Source organism: Patella vulgata, chromosome 7, assembly GCF_932274485.2.
Source record: "Patella vulgata chromosome 7, xgPatVulg1.2, whole genome shotgun sequence".
NCBI classification, from domain to species: domain Eukaryota; kingdom Metazoa; phylum Mollusca; class Gastropoda; family Patellidae; genus Patella; species Patella vulgata.
This window is the reverse complement of record NC_065885.2, coordinates 42,914,935-42,938,070: the sequence shown is the minus strand read 5'-3', so window position 1 is coordinate 42,938,070 and position 23,136 is coordinate 42,914,935. Positions and strand designations below refer to the sequence as shown.

The 23,136-nt window shown below is 36.3% G+C and overlaps 1 protein-coding gene across 1 annotated transcript in view; it reads left to right on the top strand.

Annotated features, from left to right (window-relative positions):
- LOC126827968 (filamin-B) overlaps window positions 1–15,898 on the top strand; it is a 115,308-nt gene extending 99,410 nt beyond the window's left edge. Inside the window, exons 14-20 of the mRNA XM_050557550.2 lie at window positions 2,779–3,003; window positions 3,340–4,062; window positions 12,522–12,695; window positions 12,822–12,932; window positions 13,172–13,384; window positions 15,580–15,786; window positions 15,891–15,898. Coding sequence (XP_050413507.1) covers window positions 2,779–3,003; window positions 3,340–4,062; window positions 12,522–12,695; window positions 12,822–12,932; window positions 13,172–13,384; window positions 15,580–15,786; window positions 15,891–15,898 — 1,661 coding nt within the window. The remainder of the gene's footprint in view (window positions 1–2,778; window positions 3,004–3,339; window positions 4,063–12,521; window positions 12,696–12,821; window positions 12,933–13,171; window positions 13,385–15,579; window positions 15,787–15,890) is intronic.
- Window positions 15,899–23,136: the final 7,238 nt, after the last annotated feature.

The window sequence follows — 23,136 nt, the reverse complement described above, 5'->3', positions numbered from 1 at the left end:
CTTGGTGTAGGTGTTTATGAGGTCAGTGCCTTGATATAGTGCGAAGATGAGCATTTTCTGCTTATGGTAAGTAGAGATAGGCAATTTGATTGGTTGATGCGTTGGGACACAATAACTTTAGTTCTAATTATGTGAAAGTGATGAAACTTGGTGTATAGTTTCATTACATCAATACCTTGACTAAGTTCGATGATGAGAATTGTCTGCTTAGGCAGGAGCAATAAGCAGTTTGATTGGTCAAGACCTTGGAACATAACAACTCTGCTTCTAATTGAGGTAGAATGGTTAAACTTGATGTAGCTGTTTGTCTTGACTGAGTTCAATGATTAACATATCGATCTAAAGCTAAGCAGAGATAAGCAATTTCCTTGGTCGATGCTTTGGGACAAGATAACTTTGATTCTATCTGATAGAGAGTGATGAAACTTAGTGTATAGTTGATAATCAGTTTGATTGCTAAAAATACTTTTGAGAAAAATAGATATGCGGATTAATTAATATGTGTCATCTATTTATTTGGGGATTTCGGCGGGGGACATCAGCCTCACTGTTGGCTTGTTTTTTTTTAAATTCAAAAGTTCATTTGATTAGTTTTAGCATCAAAGATTTGCGAAAATTTTCCTTTGGACTTTTCCAACATTCAAGATGGCGTATCTCCATTAGTAATTGAGGCATCAAGTTGTAACTTGGTAGGAATAAATGAAATGAAATGAAATGAAATGGGGTTTAACGTCCTACTGTTCTGCTCCTATACTGGGCTAATGAAGACGGGCATACGCCATACAGTGTGCAATGAGGGAAATTTTGCCCGGGCAGCGGCACTATCACCTACTCTTATATCGAATTCCAACTGCCAAGGGATCTTTTACGTGCATTCCAATGTATACACGGGACCTTGGTTTTTCGTCTCATCCGAAAGACTAGACAGCTGTCCTTGTCAGGCCCTCCATCCTGCATCACTGACAAGGGGAATCCACGCCGGAAAATCGGGATGAACTTTCTCGGCCAATGCAGGGATCGAACACCCGACCTCAAGGCTAGCGAGCCAGCGTCTTGCCCACTTAGCCACATGATCCCCCTGGTAGGAATAAGGAACACATTGATGCCTTCAAAATGGCATATTAAAAAATTTGGGGACGGCTTCCGGAAACTTCCAGAAATTACCGAGGCCTTCCGATTTTTCCCGAACATAAATAGTTCTCTCCATTTTTAAAATAGACCAAAAATAACATATGGTTATGTTAGCCCCAGATATTATCTTTCACTTTTAAAGACCTTGTTCAATAACATTTGCCACTGTTTGGCTGTCATATTGGATTTTACACAAAACCTTCTAATTGATATTCAGCCGCCATTTTGATTCCGATTTTCAAAAACTTTTTGGGGGGTTTTGAACCTACTCCAAAAGACAACGATTCTTAGGGGCCGGATTTTTGAATTTCAAATTTTAATTTTGACCTTCTATGTGGTGACCTAACCTTTCAAAGACCCTTGACCTTTATGATGACCCTAACATCTACTAAAAATTAATATCAAAAAGTTTGGTCTTGAAATATAACTTCCAGTTATATTAAGAGTTCAAAATAACAGGTTTTTCCAGTTCAATAGGTATTGGATGTTACTAGACTCAATGATTCATGGTGTACATTGTTGACGTGACAGGGTGTGACCTGACGTAGCGAAACACATCAGTACTTCTTCGTAGTTTCAGTTTTTATACGCCCACATTGAAATCTACCCCCCGGCCGTCTGGCGTCCACAATTGCTTGTGGACGCTCTATAGGCTAAAGTTAATATCCGATTGACTTCGAATTTATACACAGTATTTAAGGTCATGAGACGAAGAAGCCTATTGATTTTCAGCGATTTTCGATTATTACTGTCGGAGTTATGGCCCTTGATCACTTCAAAAAATCTTATGGACGCTCTAGAGGTCAAAGTTAATATCCGATTGACTTTAAATTTATACACAGTGTTTAAGGTCATAAGACGAAGAAGCCTATTGATTTTCAACGATTTTCGATAATTACTGCCAGAGTTATGGCCCTTGATCACTTCAAAACATCTTGTGGACGCTCTAGAGGTCAAAGTTAATATCCGATTGACTTTAAATTTATACACAGTGTATAAGGTCATAAGACAAAGAAGCCTTTTGATTTTCAGCAATTTCCGATAATTACTGCCAGAGTTATGGCCCCTTGATCACTTTGAAAAATCTTGTGGAGGCTCTAGAGGCTAAAGTTAATATCCAATTGACTTTAAATTTATACACAGTGTTTAAGGTCATGAGACGAAGAAGCCTATTGATTTTCAGCGATTTCTGATAATTACTGCCAGAGTTATGGCCCTTGATCACTTTGAACAATCTTGTGAACGCTCTAGAGGCTAAAGTTAATATCCGATTGGCTTTAAATTGATACACAGTGTTTAAGGTCTTAAGACGAACAAGTATATTGATTTTCAATGAATCTTTATGACTTGAACAGCTAAATCCATGATGTTAAAAGTTTTGTATACTAAACGTTAGCATGGGGCAGAACTTTATAAAAAACAAACAAATGCTAGTGGTTTTCTGATAATTACTTAATGAGTTGTTACTCTTAATCAGATTTTAATGTATTATAAATGTTTCATTACCGAAAAAAGTAAAAATATGTGACAACTCTTGTTGACTGCCCGGACGATATAGCTGCTGTGGGCGTATGTTTCGATGCCTGGCAACCTATCTTTATTTGAGATAATAACTTGTGTAAAACATGAAATGCTTTATCTGATTAGGTGATGTTGCTATTGGTTTAACTGATGACCGAGGTATGGATGTACCAGTTAACACTATTGACAATAAAGATGGCACATTTAGAATTGAATATGAACCAACTATCCCTGGACAGTACACTGTCATGGTTTACTTTGCGGATAAAGAAGTACCACAGAGTCCAATTAAGGTCATGGTCACCTCGAGTATTGATGTTAGCAAGGTCAAGGTAGTTGGACTTGAACCCAGTAAGTTATATCTTATTTGATATTCTAAAATAGTTCATAATTTACAGACATGATAAGGTTTTATAAAGATATTTATAAAATTGGACTGGTTTCACTTCAGAATTGATATACATGTAAATTATTGGTCCAAAATGTTAAACAGTCTTTCCAGTATGGGTCCAAATTAAGTATGTCCAGTAATGTTAGGCTAAAGATTAATTTCAATGATATATGTGTTGTATATATAAAGTTATGTGTTTTTTATGAATTTCATGTTGATCTTTATTTCCTTAGACTATATACATGCATTAATAAATAGTTTAGAATATATCATATCCTTCATTTTCTTCTAATAAGAAATGCCTGTTGGAGTTCCACAACAGATTGGTATCATTACAACAGCTGTACACAGACTACCTAAAGCTGATGCCAAGGTAGAAGTCACTAATCCTGCTGGTCAGAAAAAGGAATTCCCCACAGTTGCTACTGTTGATGGCCATACCTGTGATCTTGTGTTTGATCAACCTGGACCTCACAAGGTTGCTGTCAAATATGCTGGAGCTGAGCTTCCTAAATCACCTTTTGCAGTAGAAGCTGTTCCATCTACAGCTGCTCCAAAAAAACCAATACAAGAAGACATGATGGGCAAAGAAAAAGCTCCTGGCGTCAAAGCCGGAGCACCGGGTATAGGACAGAAACCAAAACCAAATGTGAAGGCTTATGGACCAGGCCTTAAAGGAGGGAGAGCCCTTGAACCAGCCACCTTTACAATTGATGCTAAACAAGCCCAAGGACCAGGAGGACTTGGTGTGACTGTTGAAGGACCTGCTGAAGCCAAGATTGAATGTAAGGATAATGGTGATGGAACATGTGAAGTTGCCTATCTACCAGAAATACCAGGAGAATATACTATCAATGTTACCTATGCTGATGAACACATCCCAGAATCTCCTTTTAAGGCTAAGATTGAGCCTAGTGCCTTTGCACCAGGTAGTGCACCTTTGACTGGTGCTCCACAAGCCACTGTTCCACCAGGAATGGAAGCTGTTACAGCCTATGGCCCTGGTCTTAACCCAAATGGTAAAGAATTACTGCATGGAGTGGCTTAATAAAAAAAAGAATATGACCTTTTTATTTTGATTACTGGAACTCACAAGCATACCAAAATTACTAACCGGTCTGTTCTGTTTTATACGGGACAGAACGCATGACATTTATCTAGATATTTTCCAGTCAGTGATTGTATGCTATAATTATATGATAATAGAACTTCCCTACATTAATATTTTCTATGTTAAATCATACTTATCAGCTTCCAACATTAATAATGTTGTTGTATTAAAACAATTTTATTTGTTTCCCTTTATCATTTTGATCTTTCCATCCTTCATTTTCTTTTTTCTTTTTTTATACGCCCACATGGAAATGTCATATACAAGTTGATATACTATAATTAATAGAATACAATATCAAAAAACCATCGTTTTATCCAACGTTTCGTCAGTAAAAATATTAACTTCTCCAGGGATGAAGAACTAAATGTGACTCGAGATAGCAAATTGAGTCGTAAGTCGCACAAGTAGATTTCTAATTATATGCTAATTTGTGTCCAAGTACAAAATTTTTTAAAATTTGGTTTTGACCATTTTCGAATACTGTATCATGTTAAAATTCAGCCTGGCACACTTTACTAGCAAGAAAACGTGGATAAAGGGTAGAAATGAAGCAATTAGTAAACAGTAGTTTAGTGAAAGTAGTTCAACAAAAGCCATTTAGCCGAAGGAAGCTCCGCATGTAACCTATACCCAAACAACCGGCGAAATCCCCTATTTCTATTTATAGTACATATTATAATATTCAACACCACTATTCAGCCAATTTCTGAAGATTGCTTCCAGAGTTGAGACCCTTGTTTCAGTTTGTAGAACCTTGTGAACCCTCAAACGACACAATTTATGATCTGATCTGTATGGAACTGTCTTGGAAAGGCCCCCAATTACCTACAAATGAATAAATATGCGACAACCTTTGTCAACCGCTCGGCCGATTTAGCTGCTGTGTCCGTATGTTTCGTTGCCTGGCAATCTATCTCTTGATATTGTATTCTATTAATTATTGTATATCATCTTATCTGAATATCAAATGCATCATATTGACTTAGTCAAAATTGATCCCATCAAACCGTCTGTAAATGGTTTGTGTTACCTGTTTCTATTGATTGGAAGTTTCTCACATGGAAATGTGGTTGTATGTTGACGTTGCTCCCGTCCGTCGTCCACAATTTCTTGTGAACACTCTACAGTTTACATTTATCATCTGATTGTTTTGAAAATGATATATGTTGTTTACATTATTGAGATGAAGAAGCCTATTAGATTTCAATAATTTCTGTTAATTCCGTCTGGAGTTATGGCCCATGTTTCTCTTTATTGGACGGTCTGTATGAAGTTTATATGCATCCTTTAAATTAGTGAAACGAAGAAGTCTATTGAATTTTAACAATTTCCGTTAATTATGTCCGTTACCCTTGTTTCCCTTTGTCAAACCCTGCGAATGCTCTAACGACAAAAGTTATCATCTGATCTGTATGATATTTATATGCATTATTAGTGAAACAAAGAAGCCTATTGAATTTCCATTAGTTACGTCTACAGTTATGGCCCTTGTTTCCCTTTGTTGAACACTGTGAACGCTCTTACCACAAAAGTTATCATCCGATCTGTATGAAATTTATATGCATTATAAAGAATTAGTGAAATGAAGAAGCCTATTGTATTTCAGCAATTTCCCTAATTTATGTCCAGAGTTATGGCCCTTGTTTCACTTCGTAGAACCTTGTGGACGCTCTAACGACTAACGTTATCATCCGATCTGTATGAAATTTATATGCATAATTTGAATTAGTGTAACAAAAAAGCCTATCGAATATCAGCTATTTCCATTAATTACCTCTTAGAGTTATGACCTTGCTTCATCCAATCTGTATGAAATTGATATGCATTATTTAAATAAGTGAAACATAGAAGCTTATTGAATTCAAGAAATTTCCGTTAATTACATCTAGAGTTATGGCCCTTGTTTCAATTTGTTCAACCTTGTGAATGCTGAAACAACGAAAGTTATCCCTTATATGTATGAAATTTATATGCATTATTTAAATTAGTGAAACAAAGAAGCCTAATGAATTTCAACTATGTTTGTACATTACTTCCAGAGTTAAGGTCCTTTATTTAGTTTGTAGCACCTTGTGAACCCTCAAAGTACGAAAATTATAATCTGATTTGACCACTCTGACGATTTAGCTGCTGTGGCCTTATGTTTTGTTGCTTGGCAACCTATCTTCTTTTGTTTATGTTGTCTTTATATTTTGTTGGTAGTTTTGTTCATTTATTGGCCCCTGCCTTTCAAAGAAAGCAGGGGGCTATTAAAATGGGCCTGTCTGTCTGTCCGTCACACTTTTCGGGACACAAAACTCTCCTAATTGAGCTAGAATATTCAATCTTGGTGTAGGTGTTTATTAGGTGAATGCCTTGGAGTTCAAAGATGAGCATCTTCTGCTTAGGGTAAGCAGAGAAGCAATTTGATTGGTTGATGCTTTGGGACACGATAACTTTAGTTCTAATTAAGTGAGAGTGATAAAACATGGTGTATAGTTTCGTTACATAAATTCCTTGACAAAGTTTGAAAATGAGCATTTTCTGCTCAGGGTAAGCAGATCGATAAGCAATTTGATTGGTTGAGACCTTGGAACACAATAACTCTCCTTCTAATTGAGGTAGAATGTTCAAACTTTGTGTGGGTGTCTATTAGGTGAATGCCTGGACAGAGTTCGATCATGCACATTTTCCACTTAGTAGAAATAAGCAATTGATTGGTTGAGACTTTAGAGCATGATAACTTTAGTTCTTTTTGGGTGAGAGCGACTCGGAGTATAGTTTAATTATATCAATACCTTGACTAAGTTCGATGATTAGAATTTTCTGCTTAGGCTAAGTAACAATAAGCAATTTGATTGGTCAAGGTTTTGGAACATATCAACTCTGCTTTTAATTCGGATAGAATGTTTAAACTTGATGTTCATAAGGTGAATGTCTTGACTGAGTTCAATGATTAACATTTCCCGTTAAAGCTAAGCAGAGCTAAGCAATTTCATTTGTCCATGCTTTTGGATAATGAATGAAATGAAAAGGAATGAATGAAATATGGTTTTATGGCACGACAGCTCCAACCGGACTATATTGTGCCAAACAGATGGTGGTTCTTTCAAGACAGGTTATATTATACCACAATATATATTTTATACAAATTAAAATTTATGATAAAAACCTGTCTCTTTTAAAAAGTTTAGCATTTTGCAATATAACCCTGATTGGGCAAACAAGTGATGTAGTGATCTTGTGTGTTTGAGATGCTTGTTCGACTAATGTGACATCAAATTTTACCCATACGGGTAACCTACCTAATAATTTAATTGATTCGAATATTAATTGTGAATTTTGTAGTCTGTCTTTTGGTGCTTGTAACTATAGACAGTGTAAATTATGTACTGATTACAATGAAGCCCACACATTTGGTAGCTCGGTTACTGGTAGATGCTACCATATTTCTACAGATCAAAATCTTAATTGTTATACGCAAAATATAGTATATTTATTAACCTGCAGTTACTGCAGATTACAGTATGTTGGGGAAACTCGTAAATCTTGTAAAACAAGGTTTAATAATCACAGATGAGCAGGAAATTCTGAAAATGCACACAAACTACTATATCAACATTTCAAACAAAATCCATGTAAGGTTTTTGGATACAGAGTTCAAATAATTCAAAAACTTCCTGGTTCAGGACACCTCAGTAATGGCAAAATTGATCCTGCAGTTACACAAAAAAGAACTCAAGCAGAAGAAACTTGGATAATAAAATTACAAACCATTTTCCCTTATGGTATCAATGATAGATTTAAAAACATCGATTATAGTAACCGTGATGAAAACACTTTGATTACAAGAAATTGTTACAAAAAACTTGATCATAAATTTCAAAATAAAAAACGTTCTATAAAAAAATCGAAATTTAAAAAAGACCCAGAAAGTATTTTGAACGAATTGTATTCTGTATGTCAATGCCATACTTCCGATAAATTGTCCTGTGCAACTTGTGTATTCAACCTAGCCCGACAAATTATACACACTTTGAAAAAATCTACAGCTAAGAAACTTGGTGTCCTCATACAGGATATCATCTATTCTAATCAACTTAATGAACGCTTTCTTCCTCAATATTACGATGTTATAACTGATTTGATAAATAGTAAATTTTCATCTAAGCATTCAATACAGCCTCATAAAGTGCGAGAGAAAAAACCTGACGTGTTATGTAAAATCCTTTTTACAGATAAACATATACAAGACATTGGATTGAATAGAATCTTTAGAGTCCGATCAGTAATTAAATCTATACCAGATACTATTCCTAAAATTTCACCTACAATCTATACAAATTTTTACCCCCAATTCGTAATAAAATATTTAACTACCATCAAACTATTGAAAACCTTAATGTGCAAGAATTTATTAACAATTACGATAATACTACATGTCAATGCACCAACTCTCCCTTTAAAGACAAGTTTCATGACCATATACTGACAGGAAACTTGGATATTGTTGAAGAAAAAAATCTTAAAAAACTTTTTCGCTTTGGACCACAATTTCGATAACAACCTAGTAAAACTAATTTCAAAAAGTTACATAATAATCTTAAATCTCAAATCAGGAAATGCATAGTAGCTTGGTCTGATAAATTTCGTGCACCATTAGAATCTTTTGGAGAATGGAAAAACACTGTTTTTGATCTCCTGTCAAAAAGAATCAAATATATAAAACTTAACCCAAGACACCCGCCACCCGAAGTCCTAAATAATACATCCACAGTTGAATGTCTTGCTTCTCTTCAAGGTAGATTTGTTCTAACGCCTGTTGATAAGGCCAGCAATAATATTGCCTTTATCTGTAAAAAAACTATATTGGAAATATTCTTACTGAAGTTGGACTTTTGCCCAATACCCATAATGACACTTATAAATACATTACGGATTTAACTAAACTAGATATTTTACATAACCAATATACATTTAACATGAGTAATGATATTAAAGACAATGTGAAAATAGATGCACTACCTTACATCTATTCTATACCTAAATTCCATAAAAACCCAGTAAAATTCAGATATATAATATCCTCCAGTATCTGCCAAACGAAACCATTAGCCAAGACTATCACCAAAGGGCTTAAATGATGCCAAACCCAACATGCCATTTGGTGCAGAACACTTTGTAGCTATACTGGAATTAATAGGTTTTTTTATCATTGATAAAAATAAACCTATAGTAGACACTTTAGAAAAAATCAATAAAAAAATTAATGCAAACACAATAGAAACGTTCGACTTTTCTACTCTGTATACTATGCTTCAACATGCAGATCTTAAAGATAATTTAGATTGGTTTGTAGATAAAGCCTTTAATGGAGCTTTCGGGAAAGGCAGAAACTTGATGGCCATTTATGCAGAAGATGCTAAATGCCGACACTGTAGTTTTTGATAAAGAAAAATTTCAGAATATCATACATTTCCTTATTGATAATGCCATATTTGAGGTTGGGGATCAGATAATGCAACAAACCATTGGTTTGCCAATGGGTACTGACCCCGCCCCATTTATGGCAAACGCACATTTATATAAATACGAATTCAACTTTCAAGACCATAAAAGAAAAACAGATTACAAAGTAGCTAAAAGTCTAAACTATACCTTCCGATACATTGATGACGTAACAGAAATTTCAACAAATATAAAAGTGAAATATATCCTCCTGAACTAATATTAAAGAAAATTCTGGTTCTATAAATGCATCTGTTCTTGACCTTAACATCAATATAATTAACAATAAATTTAATGTCGGTATTTTCGACAAAACGGACAAATTTGGTTTTGAAGTAGTAAAATACCCGTCAATCTATAGTAACATAATACCACGCTATATAGTGTTTTCTATTCACAGGCATTACGATTTTTGACAATATGTAACAATAAAGAACTATTTCTCTCCCGAATAAAATCTCTTTACTTTAAATGCACTGCCAAAGGCGCTACACAATTACGCATTTTAAAAGAAATTTCAAAACTTCCATTACTTCAACATACCAAGTTTGACATTTCTTGTAAGTATATAACCGACTACATACTGGATAATAATGATCCAATTTAAATTTTATTTTAGATTTTCTGTAGTTACCTAACCCTGTCTGAATTACCTCCCTTAATGTTATACCTTTATAAATACACTTACATAGTACGATTTCTTCAACATACCTGTTTTGCATTTCTTGTGTGGGGTATTATATTAATATATTATTATATATTGTACAATTAAATAACTTAATAATTCCGATTAGTCCCTAGAACTTATGGTTTTTAAGCTTTTAACGTTATTTTATCTGGATTATCGCCCTTATTATTGTGATTTTTTATCACCTTCTAAGATATGACGTCATTCTCAGTCAGCAGACGGCTGTCCCTCGAGACAGTCTACATTTCCTACTTGCTTCTTTGTATTCAGTTTTGTTTTTTGTGACGATGGAACATGTAGTATGTACCCTATATGTATTAAATACCTAAACATTTCTTTATTGAATTTAAGAGTTTAGACTACTTTTTGATATATTTCACCGATGTGGTTACTTGTATAGTTGAATTTTACTACATATGCTTACATTCGTATTTCGTGTAGCATATAGCAGATCATGACTCATGCTGGCATTACCTAATGGGTTCTTTGGGTTGTATTCCTAATTGCTTTCAAATTTGAGTGAAGTCTGTGTCACTACAGACCCGGGATCCATTCACTTTTTTTTTTTGAATTGTCTGTATGTTTGTGTTTTCCTGAGTATGATGTCCTGTCCGTGTATTTGTTTTTGTGTAAATTTTGTGTGGTGCAGTCCCCCTGCACTTACTATTAGTGTATAGTTTCACTACCAGGTACTTAAAAACCCTGACTGAGTTTGATCGTGAACATTTTCTGTTTAGATTAAGTATAGATAATCAGTTTGATTGCTCAACACTTTTGAAAAAGACAAATGTGCAATTAATTGATATTTGTCATCTATTTATTATGGGATTTCGGCGGGGGACATCAGCCTCACTGTTGGCTTGTTTTATAAGATTTGGATATTGACACAGCTTTCAATAGAATGATTGCAACTAAACCACAATCAATTTTTATTAGGTCTTCTTTTTATACGCCCACATTGAAATGTGGTCGTATATTGTCGTCGCCTCCGTCCGGCTGTCGGTCCAGCGTCCACAATTGCTTGTAGACGCTCTAGAGGCAAAAGTTAATATCCGATTTATACACAGTGTTTAAGGTCATGAGACGAAGAAGCCTATTGATTTTCAGTGATTTCCGAGAATTACTGCCAGAGGTATGGCCCTTGATCACTTCAAAAAATCTTGTGGACGATCTAGAGGTCAAAGTTAATATCTGATTGACGTTAAATTTATACACAGTGTTTAAGGTCATGAGACAAAGAATCCTATTGATTTTCAGCGATTTCTGATAGTGGCTGCCAAAGTTATGGCCCTTGATCACATTGAAAAATCTTGTGACGCTCTAGAGGCTAAAGTTATCATACGATTGACTTCAGATTGATACACAGAATTTAAGGTCTTTTAATAACTTGAAGGGCTAAATCCATGACATTAAATTTTTCATATACTAAACGTTAGCATGGGGCAGAACTTTATAAAAACCAAACAAATTCTAATAATGTTCTGATAATTACTTAACGAGTTGTTACTCTTAATCAGATTTTAGTGTAGTATAAATGTTTCATTACCGAAAAAAGTAAAAATATGCGACAACTCTTGTTGACTGCCTGGATGATTTAGCTGCTGTGGGCATATGTTTCGTTGCCTGGCAACCCATCTTTGGGTTTTTTTAATGAAAAGTTATTTTTCTTGTAGAATATTGGCATGAATGATATGCCTGAAACTTTGTTACTAATAGTACGCTTTGTTATTAACTCTCACACTTCAAAATATATGTCTATAAACAAAATATATACATGTATCATCCTCATAGTTGTCAAGTGTTACATCTTCTACAGTATATCTTCACTCTTGACAGAAATAGACCTGTTTGCCATTGATTGGTTATAGGAACCCGGAAAGTTGTTTTAATTCTTCTTGCCAATTATTACTTCATAAGATTTAGATAAACAGCTCTATAGCCATCATGAGTGAATGTGTCTTTTGTGTCACACACTTGACATTATCAAGATTTCTTGAAATCTGGTAGTTAAGTAAGAAATAGTGTCATAATGATGTGTTTTATTGTGAATAATATAGTAAAGGAATTTTATAAGATCAGCGTCTATAAGGAGATATAGAATCGATATATTTCACTAATAATATTGTACTTGTTTTCATTAAGCTTTATAATTGGTTACATACTATAATATATTTGTATTTTTATTACAGGAGTTTTTATGGAATCCCCTACAGAGTTCACTGTTGATGCCAAATCTGTTCCACCAGTGGGTGCTGGTAAAGTACGAGCTATTCTTACAGATCCAACTGGACAGAAATTCGAAAGTCCAGTTACCAACAACAATGATGGTACATACAAGGTTGCCTATACAGCATTTGCGCAAGGTACTTACATTTTGACATACCAATAAGAAATGCACTATTTGAAATAGTAATTATTTATGCACTAAGAAAATTTGATTTTGTGAAATTTCAGAATGAAACTTATAACCTTATTTCTTGTTATTATAGGTCCTCACACCATAGATGTAACATACAACGATGCTCCTATTCCACAGAGTCCATTTAAAGTTACGGCTGTTCCGGGTTGTGATCCAAGTCATGTTAAAGCTTATGGTCCAGGTACAGCATTTAATTCATGACCTGCTTTCTTTACATTTGTATTACAATCTAATTAATGGCTAAGACCATTATTGATAAATTGAAAGCATCTTTTCACTGGCTAAATGTGATGTTGTTAGTTGAATACAAGACTCTTAACATTTTGTCTTATAATTATACAAAAAAAGGTTTTAATGACAATGTAAGATTTGATGTTAATTTTTTTTCGAAAATATAAATCAATTTGGGTATTTAATTAGGTCTACAAGGTGGTTTTACTAACCAGAATGCTGAGTTTACAGTAGATATGAAAGGTGCTGGTAAAGGGGGTTTAGGTTTAGCTATAGAAGGTCCTGTAGAAGCACAGATGAATTGTAAAGATAATAGAGATGGTACCTGTCATGTAGAATATAAACCTATTAAAGCAGGAGATTATTCTATTAATGTTAAATACGCTGATCAAGATATACCTGGTAATTATTATACTAATATTCACTTTCTCTTTGCTTTTTTATACGCCCACACCGTTCTTTTAGGACTTCGAATTTTGTCTAATGGTTTGGATTGTTCGTACTTGGTTTTATTTCTTGTGGTGATATTGTTGTCGCCCCTGTCCTGACGTTCGTCCACTATTTGTTTGTGGACCCTCTACAGGTCACAATTCCTATCCAATTTTGATGAAACTTGAAATATAGGTTAATCTCGCAAAGATCTCGGTTCCTTTTGATATTGGCATGCATCTGATTGAGACTTCATGGATTATGGCTCCTGATTGTACCAAAATCATATTTTTAGCTTGTGGACACTCTAGAGGTCACAATTTTTATCCGATTTAGGTGAAACCTGAAATATATGTTTATAAAAAAGATCTTGGTTCCTTTCGATATTCGCGCATATCGGATCGTAACTTCCTGGATTATGGCCCCAAATTGAATGAAAAAGCACGTTTTTACCGTGTGGTCCCTCTAGAGGTCACAATATATCACCATTAAACCGTAATGATGGTTGAGTATGAATTTCGTACGCAAATAGTGGTAAATGTTTGTAATATCAAGGTTGTGGACCCGCTAGAGGTCACAATTTTTATCCAATTTTAATGAAACTTTCAATGTATGTTTATATCCCAAAGAACGTGGTTCCTGTTGATATTTGCACATATTGGACTGTAACTTCCTGAATTATGGCCCCTGATTTTAGCATTAAATATATCATTACACCCTGATGATGATTGAGTTCGAATTTAGAAAAAATCGGATCGAAACTGCCCAACAAAATGGCCGCTCCTTGAAAGCAAATAGTGTAAAAGTATGTAATACCTAGGTTGTGGACCCGCTAGAGGTTACAATTTTTGTCCAATTTTTTATACATCCACATTTTCATGTGGATGTATATTGTCGTCGCCCTTGTCCGTCCGTCCACAATTGTTTGTGAACAGTCTACAGGTCACAATTTTTATCCGATTTCAATGAAACTTGAAATATAGGTTTATCACCCTAAGATCTCGGTTCCTTTCGATATTGGCATGTATCAGACTGTAACTTCATGGATTATGGCCCCTGATTGTACGAAAAATCACATTTTTAGCTTGTGAACACTGTAGAGGTCACAATTTTTATCCGATTTGGTTTAAGCTTGAAATGTATGCTTATAACCCAAAGATCTCGGTTCCTTTCGATATTCGTGCATATCGAAACGTAAATTCCTGAATTATGGTACCAAAAATCACGTTTTTAGCTTGTTGACCCTATAGAGGTCATAATTTTATCCGATTTAAAAAAACGTATTATTATATCACCCTTACACCCTAAGGACGACTGAGTTCGAATTTCGTGAAAATCGGCCCAAAACTGACAGACAAAATGGCCGCCCTTCGTTCTCAAATAGCGTAAAAATATGGTATATCAAGGTTGTGGACCCTATAGAGGTCACAATTTTTTATCCGATTTTGTTGAAACTTGAAATGTAAGTTTATAACCCAAAGATCTCGGTTCCTTTTGATATTTGCGCAAATCGAATTGTAATTTCCTGAATTATGGCCCTTGATTGTAGGAAAAATCACTTTCGTTTTAGCTTGTTCTCTATCCATCTCTCGAAAATGTGTTTATATCCCAAAGATCTCAGTTCCTTTGGATATTCGCACATATCAGACCATAACTTCCTGGATTATGGCCCCTGATGTTTAGCTTGTGGATCTCTAGAGGTCACAATTTTTATCCGATTTTAAAAAAACGTTTAAATATATAATGAAGGTCGAGTTTGAATTTCATGAAAGTCCGTCCGACAAAATGGCCCGCTAGAAGTCACAACTTGAAATGTATACTTATAACCCAAAGATCTTGGTTCCTTTCGATATTTGCGCATATCAGACCATATATTCCTGGATTATGGCCCTTGATTGTACAAAAAATCATATCATTCTCTGTCCATCTCTTGCAAAATGTGGGCTTATCTTGTATGGCAATCATTTGTTCATTGTTCAGCGTCTAGGAGAATATAAAAAGTTGTATTTTTATTACTTTCTTTCTGTGTAATTAGTATAAGAATAAATCTTATGTTCTTTAGTTGAAGGAAATATTCTATAGACAGCTTTTACAATCTTATTGTTTACATTTATGCATTACACGGAGAGATCAATGCCATACTATTACTATACCCAATTGATTTACAGGTAGTCCATTCTTAGTTAGAATCCAAAACCCTGTTGATGCCAACAAAGTGAAATGTTATGGACCTGGTTTGAACCCCCAGGGGGTGATAGCTGGAGAACCTGCCTCTTTTGTTGTTGATGCTTCAGAATCTGGACCTGCTCCTCTTGATGTTACTACAATAGATGCTAAGGGTAAGATCTATAGATGGAATTTAAGAACACACTGTTGTAAAATTAAATTTTCTAATAAAATATTTGAGATATTGATTATTTAATACATGTTTTTGACAGTAAGTCTTTATTAATGTTTTAAAGATACATTTTATCAATAGTCCTATGAAATTTTTTAAACTTATGTCCTGTGGACGTATATTGTCGTCGCCTCCGTCTGTCTGTCCGTTCACAATTTGATTGTGGACACTCTACAGGTCAGTTTTTATTCGATTTTAATGAAACTTGAAATATAGGTGTGTATCTCGCAAAGATGTCAGTTCCTTTCGAAATTGGCATGTATCAGCATGTAACTCATGGATTATGGTCCCTGATTGTCCGAAAAGTCATATTTTGAGCTTGCGGACACTCTAGAGGTCATAAATTTGGATCCAATTGTAAAAACTGTTTAAATATATCACCGTTACTCTTCAGTGAAGGTTAAGTTTGAATTTCATACAAATCCTACCGAGTCTAAAAGTGTTCACTGTGAAACTGGTATCGTTTATAATGGGGATTATAGCGCTAAAAACTATGTATATAGTTTAATTTCAAAACATCGTTTGATAATTGATAATAATCGTTTGAAAATCCTACCGAAACTGCAAGACAAAATGGCCGCTCCTTGTACGCAAAGTCTAAAAGTGTGTCACTGTGAAACTGGTATCGTTTATAATGGGGGTTATAGCGCTAAAAACTATGTATATAGTTTAATTTCAAAACATCGTTTGATAATTGATAATAATCGTTTGAAAATTACAAAAATAGTTTAATTAGTACTATGGCTTAATTTAATGGTACAGCGTTTAATTTCTCCGAGAGGGGTTTAGAAATGGCCGACCGTTCACTTATCATGAGTAGTTCAATTTCCCGAGATGCGTATTTATCTACTGTGTTGAATTATTAGATGAATCGTTTATTTTCCCTCGAGCTGTCTATCCGATCGGTTCACTTTGATTACGATTATTTGCATATGAAGTGGTCCAACCTCGTGGGTTTTCTCCGGGTCCTACGGTTTCCTCCCACTGCTAAAGACCCCTACGCGCAAGCGAATTATTGAAATAAAATTAAACCATATGTTAGTCCCGAAATGACCTAGTTTGTGTCGAGTGGACGTTAAACCCCATTTCTCGCATATGAAGTGCAAATAATAATGGTGAATATTAAAAAAAGGCACCTTACCATGGTCGTAGTATTATTATCCATTCAAAATAGTAATTCCGCCATTGACAAATATATCAAAAATAGGTAAATCACGTCCCAGGTAATTATACATTTGGAAATCAGTAAATCACATCCCAGATAATGCAGTACAAGTCTGGCGGAAGTACTAAATTCCACGTAGTCGGGCCTAGGCGGAAATGAAAAATCGTGGGCGCCAATTAATCAATTCGCTCTGACCACGCTCAAAATTCCACTCTAAATTTCCTCCGCAAATATGAGTAAACCGCCGACCTCCGCGATTATTTTAAACCCCCGCAGAAATTAGCTTGACAAATCCACCGCGAATTTTAAGAAGTCAGACTTTCCACACATGTACAGTCAGCACATCCGTAGCTGGTTTGAAATAGGTTTATTTATCGTGCGATTGCACTGCAGTCATATTGTAGTCGAATATCAGCTAACATGGCATGCAAAAAAAGATTGTTAATTTAACACGGTCAGACACGCAGATTTTACTGACTGATATTGAAAAATATCAATTATCAAACATTGGCAGGCTTTTAAATAATAAAATAAATAAGAGTTATGGCTGTACCGATACATAATATGTTCGACATTTCTAAGACTTTCAAACTCATTCAAATTACGAAAATTTCAAAGATTAGATGCTGGTCTTACCGTGGGCGAAAGTTTTGGCCATTAAAATATCTATTCCCATTTTGACAAATAAGTTACACAATGCATTGTAAATCGGTAAATAACACCTGAAGTAATATATCTTGGGATTTAAATCACAAATGAATTAAATGCTCATCTCCTGTTTTTAAGCACACATTGCCAGAAGTCACCGTCAACCTTGCTGAACACATGTACATTAACACGTATCAGTCGGATAATACCGTGATGACCTTTTCATTTCGGCACCAAAGAGTCTGAGTCAATGCATACTGTCAGTCAAGTTTCCATATTACGTGAATTCACACGTGCCATCAAAAGGAATTGATAATTGACTATAATAGAAGCCCCTTTAACAACGAATTGTTACCATGTCGTAGTCTTGTAGACAATACTTTTATTCTGAATTGTCAGTAAATAATCAGTTGACCTCATTATTAAAGAACAATTACAATTGGGCCGCGACCAATCTGGATTTTCACACAAAATAAGTGCCGTTGAATAGCACCTACCCCCCCACACACACACACACACACACACACCTCCTACAATTTAAATCACGTATTACCAGAATGTTACAGAGGATTCTATTACCGGTAATTTTATTTACGATAAAAATCTGTTATTAGGGTTGGGTTAGGGTTCATTAGTCCACCGATATTTATATTAGGGTTAGGCCTGGGTTAGGTTAGGGTTCATCAGTCCACCGATATCTATTATTAGGGTTAGGGTTAGGTTTATTGATACCCACATATATGTGATATATAGTAACAGCTGTTTGTGTTTTTCGTTTTATGTGAGACTGATAGTTGTCTTTTGTTTTATTTAATTGATCTGCGATTGTTGAGACTCCGATTAGCACTTGATAGTTCTCTTATTTTGTTTCATCGCGAGCATTGGTATATCAGGTATACCCGGCTGAAACATTTGAATTGACCGGGGTTAATGAGAGATTATTTTTGGCGGGGTTTACCGGGGTTGGTGTGTGACCGGGGTATACAGATATGAGTATTCCCAAATAAACTAAGTAGAGTAGGGGGCAAGAAAAAACCGCATGCAAAAATAAAAGGGGTGTGTGTATGGGGAGAGACGGGAAAGGGAAAGGGTCTAAGGAAGACCGCAGAAGGGGGGTGGTAGGACTAGGAAAGACAACAAGAAAGTAAGGTCTAATAAAAAGTTTAATTAAGGCCCAAGCCAGATAAAAATTGAGAGTTAAACAGATCACTGGCGGAAAGCTGGGTGGAGAGGAGGGGGTCCTCTAGAAAGGCGTCCTCTAGGCTTGGTTGGATCGGGATCCAGAAACGGGAATCTAGGTACTGGTTACGGTTGTTCCAGATGTTGCTCCTGCTTGTGGCTAAGGTGGTCCAGTTTTCCCCTCCGATTTGGTTTGGGGATGTGTGGAAATCCCAGTGGCTGAAGGTTGGGAACGGAGCGCCGTTGATATACGTAGAGCTATTGCTACGGCTAGGAGTGTAAGAGATTCTTTCTGGTGGGAATCCTGTGGTGACGACTGTGGTAGTCGAAAAGGAAATACTCGGAGGCCCTTGGGCGGCGACTGTGGCAGTCGAAAAAGAGGCGCCCGGTGGCCCTTGTGCGAGCTCCCCGATGGTTTCTTGTATGGCTGTCTGGAGGGTATCTGTCTTGGTGGACTGGTTTCCCTCATCATTAGGAAGGTTGCCTTTGCATTTGTGTTTAGTTCGGTATTCCTTCCTACGGAAATCCTTCCCGCAATTGATACAGTCGAAAAAGAGGCGCCCGGTGGCCCTTGTGCGAGCTCCCCGATGGTTTCTTGTATGGCTGTCTGGAGGGTATCTGTCTTGGTGGACTGGTTTCCCTCATCATTAGGAAGGTTGCCTTTGCATTTGTGTTTAGTTCGGTATTCCTTCCTACGGAAATCCTTCCCGCAATTGATACATCTGAAGAAAATGGGATGGTGTCGTTCCCTGGCGTGTCGCAGGACATGGCATCGTTTGGAGAAAAAAATTTCCGCATTCTTCACAAGCTTCCATTATGGTTGTAAGGAAACGATTGTTATGAAGTAAAGTAGGTCATTGTGACGTAAAGTGGGGCGGCATATACGTTAAGGAGTATATAAGGAAAAGAAAGGGTGGAGGTTAAAGACGAACCCCCATAAAGAAGATGGGGGGTTAGAAAAGAACCTCCCGTGAGAGGGTTGGTAGGCTAAAAAATCCAAAGTTGGTACACCCAGTGGAGGGGTTGTAAACAAAAGAAAAAAATAGGGAGATGCCTAAGTTCAGATTTTGTCATTGATACCGTGTGGTTGGAAAGTTTTCAATCTAATGATCCAATGAAGTTCAATGGCGCGTCTATTGGTGGTAGATTTTTGTAGGTCAGGATTGGTACCCAATTGTTTAATTATTTGGTAGTCAAGGTTTCGACTAGAATGGCTCGGTAGGTGGAAGTGAGAGGCAACTGGGGTGTCTCTCTTATGGGTGATATCAACATAGTGTTCTTTAAGTCTAATTCTAAACAATCTTTTTGTTTCTCCTACATACTGACTGAGACAGAGATTGCAAGTAAGCAGGTAGATCACGTTTCGGCTATGGCAAGTGTAATTGCTGTTGCAATTGTAAGATTTGCCAGTTTTGCTGGAGTGAAAGGTTTTCTTTCCTCTAAGCGTGTTACAGTAATTGCATTGGGGATAGTTACAAGTGGATTCTAGAAAATTGTAACTTTTCCCGCTAACTTGTGGCCAGGGTTTAGGGTCCTTTATAGTGGCTGAGGTTAGAAGATCTTTGAGGGACGGATTTCGTCTGAAGGCTGTTAAGCAAGGGTGTGGGAAAATAGTCTGGCAATCGTTCGAGCTGTGGAGGATGTGCCAGTTATTTCTGATGATCTTGCTGATATGGACCGATGTTGGATTGTAGTCCGTCATGAAAACCGGACGTTTGTTATCCTTCGGTGTGGTTTTTATGGTTAGGAGAGTTTTCCTCTGAATATTGTCGGCTTTCTTTCGGTTAGATTCGATTATATCTCGTGGGTAGCCCCGTTTGAGATAATAGTTTACCAAGTTGTCTGCATGTTTTGCATAATCCGCTGGAGTGGAGCAGATTCGTTTTAGTTGGAGGAATTGACTGTATGGTCCCTTGTGTTTAATATGAGGTGGGTGGCATGAAGTGAAAGATAAGTATGAATGTGTGTCTGTCGGTTTACAGTACAGATTAAACGTGAGTTTTTTTGTGTGGTGTTCAAAGCTGACCACGGTGTCTAGGAAGGACACGTTCTCCGTGGAGTATTCGGCTGTGAACTTAATGGTTTTGTGAAAGCTGTTCATCAGCTGTAGGAAATCTAGTAGTTTAGAATTTCCATGTGTCCAGATTATGAAGATGTCGTCTATGTACTGGACGTAGACTAACGGCTTGAAAGGTACTTTATTTAACATGATTTGTTCTAATTCACTTAGGAAAACACAAGCGAAGCTTGGGGCCACTTTGGTCCCCATGCTGGTGCCTCCTATCTGGAGATAATGTTGATTGTTAAAAACAAAATTTTTAGTTAGTACAAGTTGAGTAGTGCGATTAAATAAGTGGGGTGGATTCTCCAGTCTGGTTTGTTAGCGATAATGCTTTTTGCGATGGCTCTGAGGCCTTCGTTGTTTGGGATGTTGGTATAGAGGGACGTAACATCCATGGTGACGAGGATAACATCGTTTTCTAGTGTAAGGTCGACGGATTCTAATCTTTGGATAAAATGAGTAGTGTCTTTAATATAGCTTGGATAGAGAGGGACGAAATGTTTGATATGTTCGTCTATGAAACTGCTGATAATTCCGTGGGGGTCCCATTGCCACTGATGATGGGTCTACCTGGCACTTTGCCGGGTTCACAAGATTTGTGAATCTTAGGTAGTAGATAAAAACGACCTGGTTTTGGCTCGTCAACTATAAGGCCTTTTAGAAGTTTTTCCGTAATCTGTCCTGACTGGTAAAGTTGGGTTAGGAATTGCGTGATTTGAGTGTTAAATTCCGCAGTTGGGTCTTCCTGAAGGGGCAGGTAAAAGGCAGTATTGGACAGCTGTCTTTCTGCTTCTGTGATATAATCGGATTTGTTAAGTATGACAACGGCTGAGCCATTATCGGCTTTTTTAATAATAATGTCTGGGTTCGTCTTTAGATGAACAATGGCTTCCCTTTCTTCTATTGAGAGATTGTTTCTCTTGAAATTTATAATCTCTGTGTTGAGGATTTGGTTCTTTATAACTCTAAAGAAGATTTCTAAGTTTAAGTTTGCCCCTGGGTTGGGGGTCCAGGTGCTTTTGGGTGCAAATTTTCTATCTAACTTTAGATTAAAAGTGTTGGGGGGTGCATTGTGAAAATGATAGGTGATTCTCATTTTACGGAATAATGTTCTAAGGTCTATGAGCGATTGACTAAGGTCTATCCCTTTGGGTGTTGGGCTAAAGGTAAGTCCTTTGCTGAGGACAGAGAGTTCTGGTGCACTTAATATAGACTTAGATAGATTAACAACGAAAGACTTGAGGTAAGTTTCAGAGGTTTTATTTGATGAAACATTAGAATGACTATTATTATTGAGGTTTAAAGTGTGAGCTAGTTCTTTAACCATCCTGAATATTCTAGATTGTTGTTGTGGGTGGTGGAATTAAATCGTTTTCTGGATGAGGATCTGGAGCGATACCTCTTATTGTTGTTATTGACTCTAGGGGTCCTGGGGGCGGATCCTCTTGGTGTGTGTGGCTTTTTCCCACTTCCATTGAAGTATTTTCCGTGGAAAGGGTCATCTTTTTTGCTTTCCAAACTGAGGCGGTCGAAACGGGGTTGCAATTTGGATTTACCCGTAGAGATTTCTCTCTCTATGACCGTTGTGACTCCCAGATCCGCTTCGGAAAGTTGGCGGGCGTCACATACATCTTTGAGTTTACTTTTAGCTATTATGAGATCTTTTTGAATTTTCTCGCAGGTCCTATCCAAGTGTTGGATATGGATCCTCCTGATTCACAAAAGAACCGTAAGGTTTATTTGCACATAATACAATAAGATGCGGATTATCGGTTAATCAGCTTTGATCGTTGCTATTTCTAATATTTTCCACAAAAAAAAAACTTGCTTTGTACGCACTAATTTATCGATTGGTACTGCCATCTACTAGAAGCTTGTCAAGGTATGCATCAATGTGCAGCTTACAGGTTATCGTTAACAATTTCTAGGGTCTTGTAAAATGAGTGCATGTCGTGTAAATATTTACTTTTGATTTTGTGCAGGTCATTTTCAAATAAATTCATAGGCATGTTATTCTTTTTTAACAAATATATAACTATATGAGAAACGATTATTATCAATGAACCGTAAGTGCAACTAATGGTTTATCGTTTGGTGGAGCCGTTTAATAACCATGTGGTTCAAGTTAATAATTTTTTTCCTTCGTCTCACGAGTTTATCATTGTGCATTTGTACATCGCGAGGTTGACTTCTGTAAACGTGTACAGGTGGAAAACTAATGAGTCATTCCATGAGTAAACCATGCAAAATTGTGCAGAATAGGGAAGATGGAG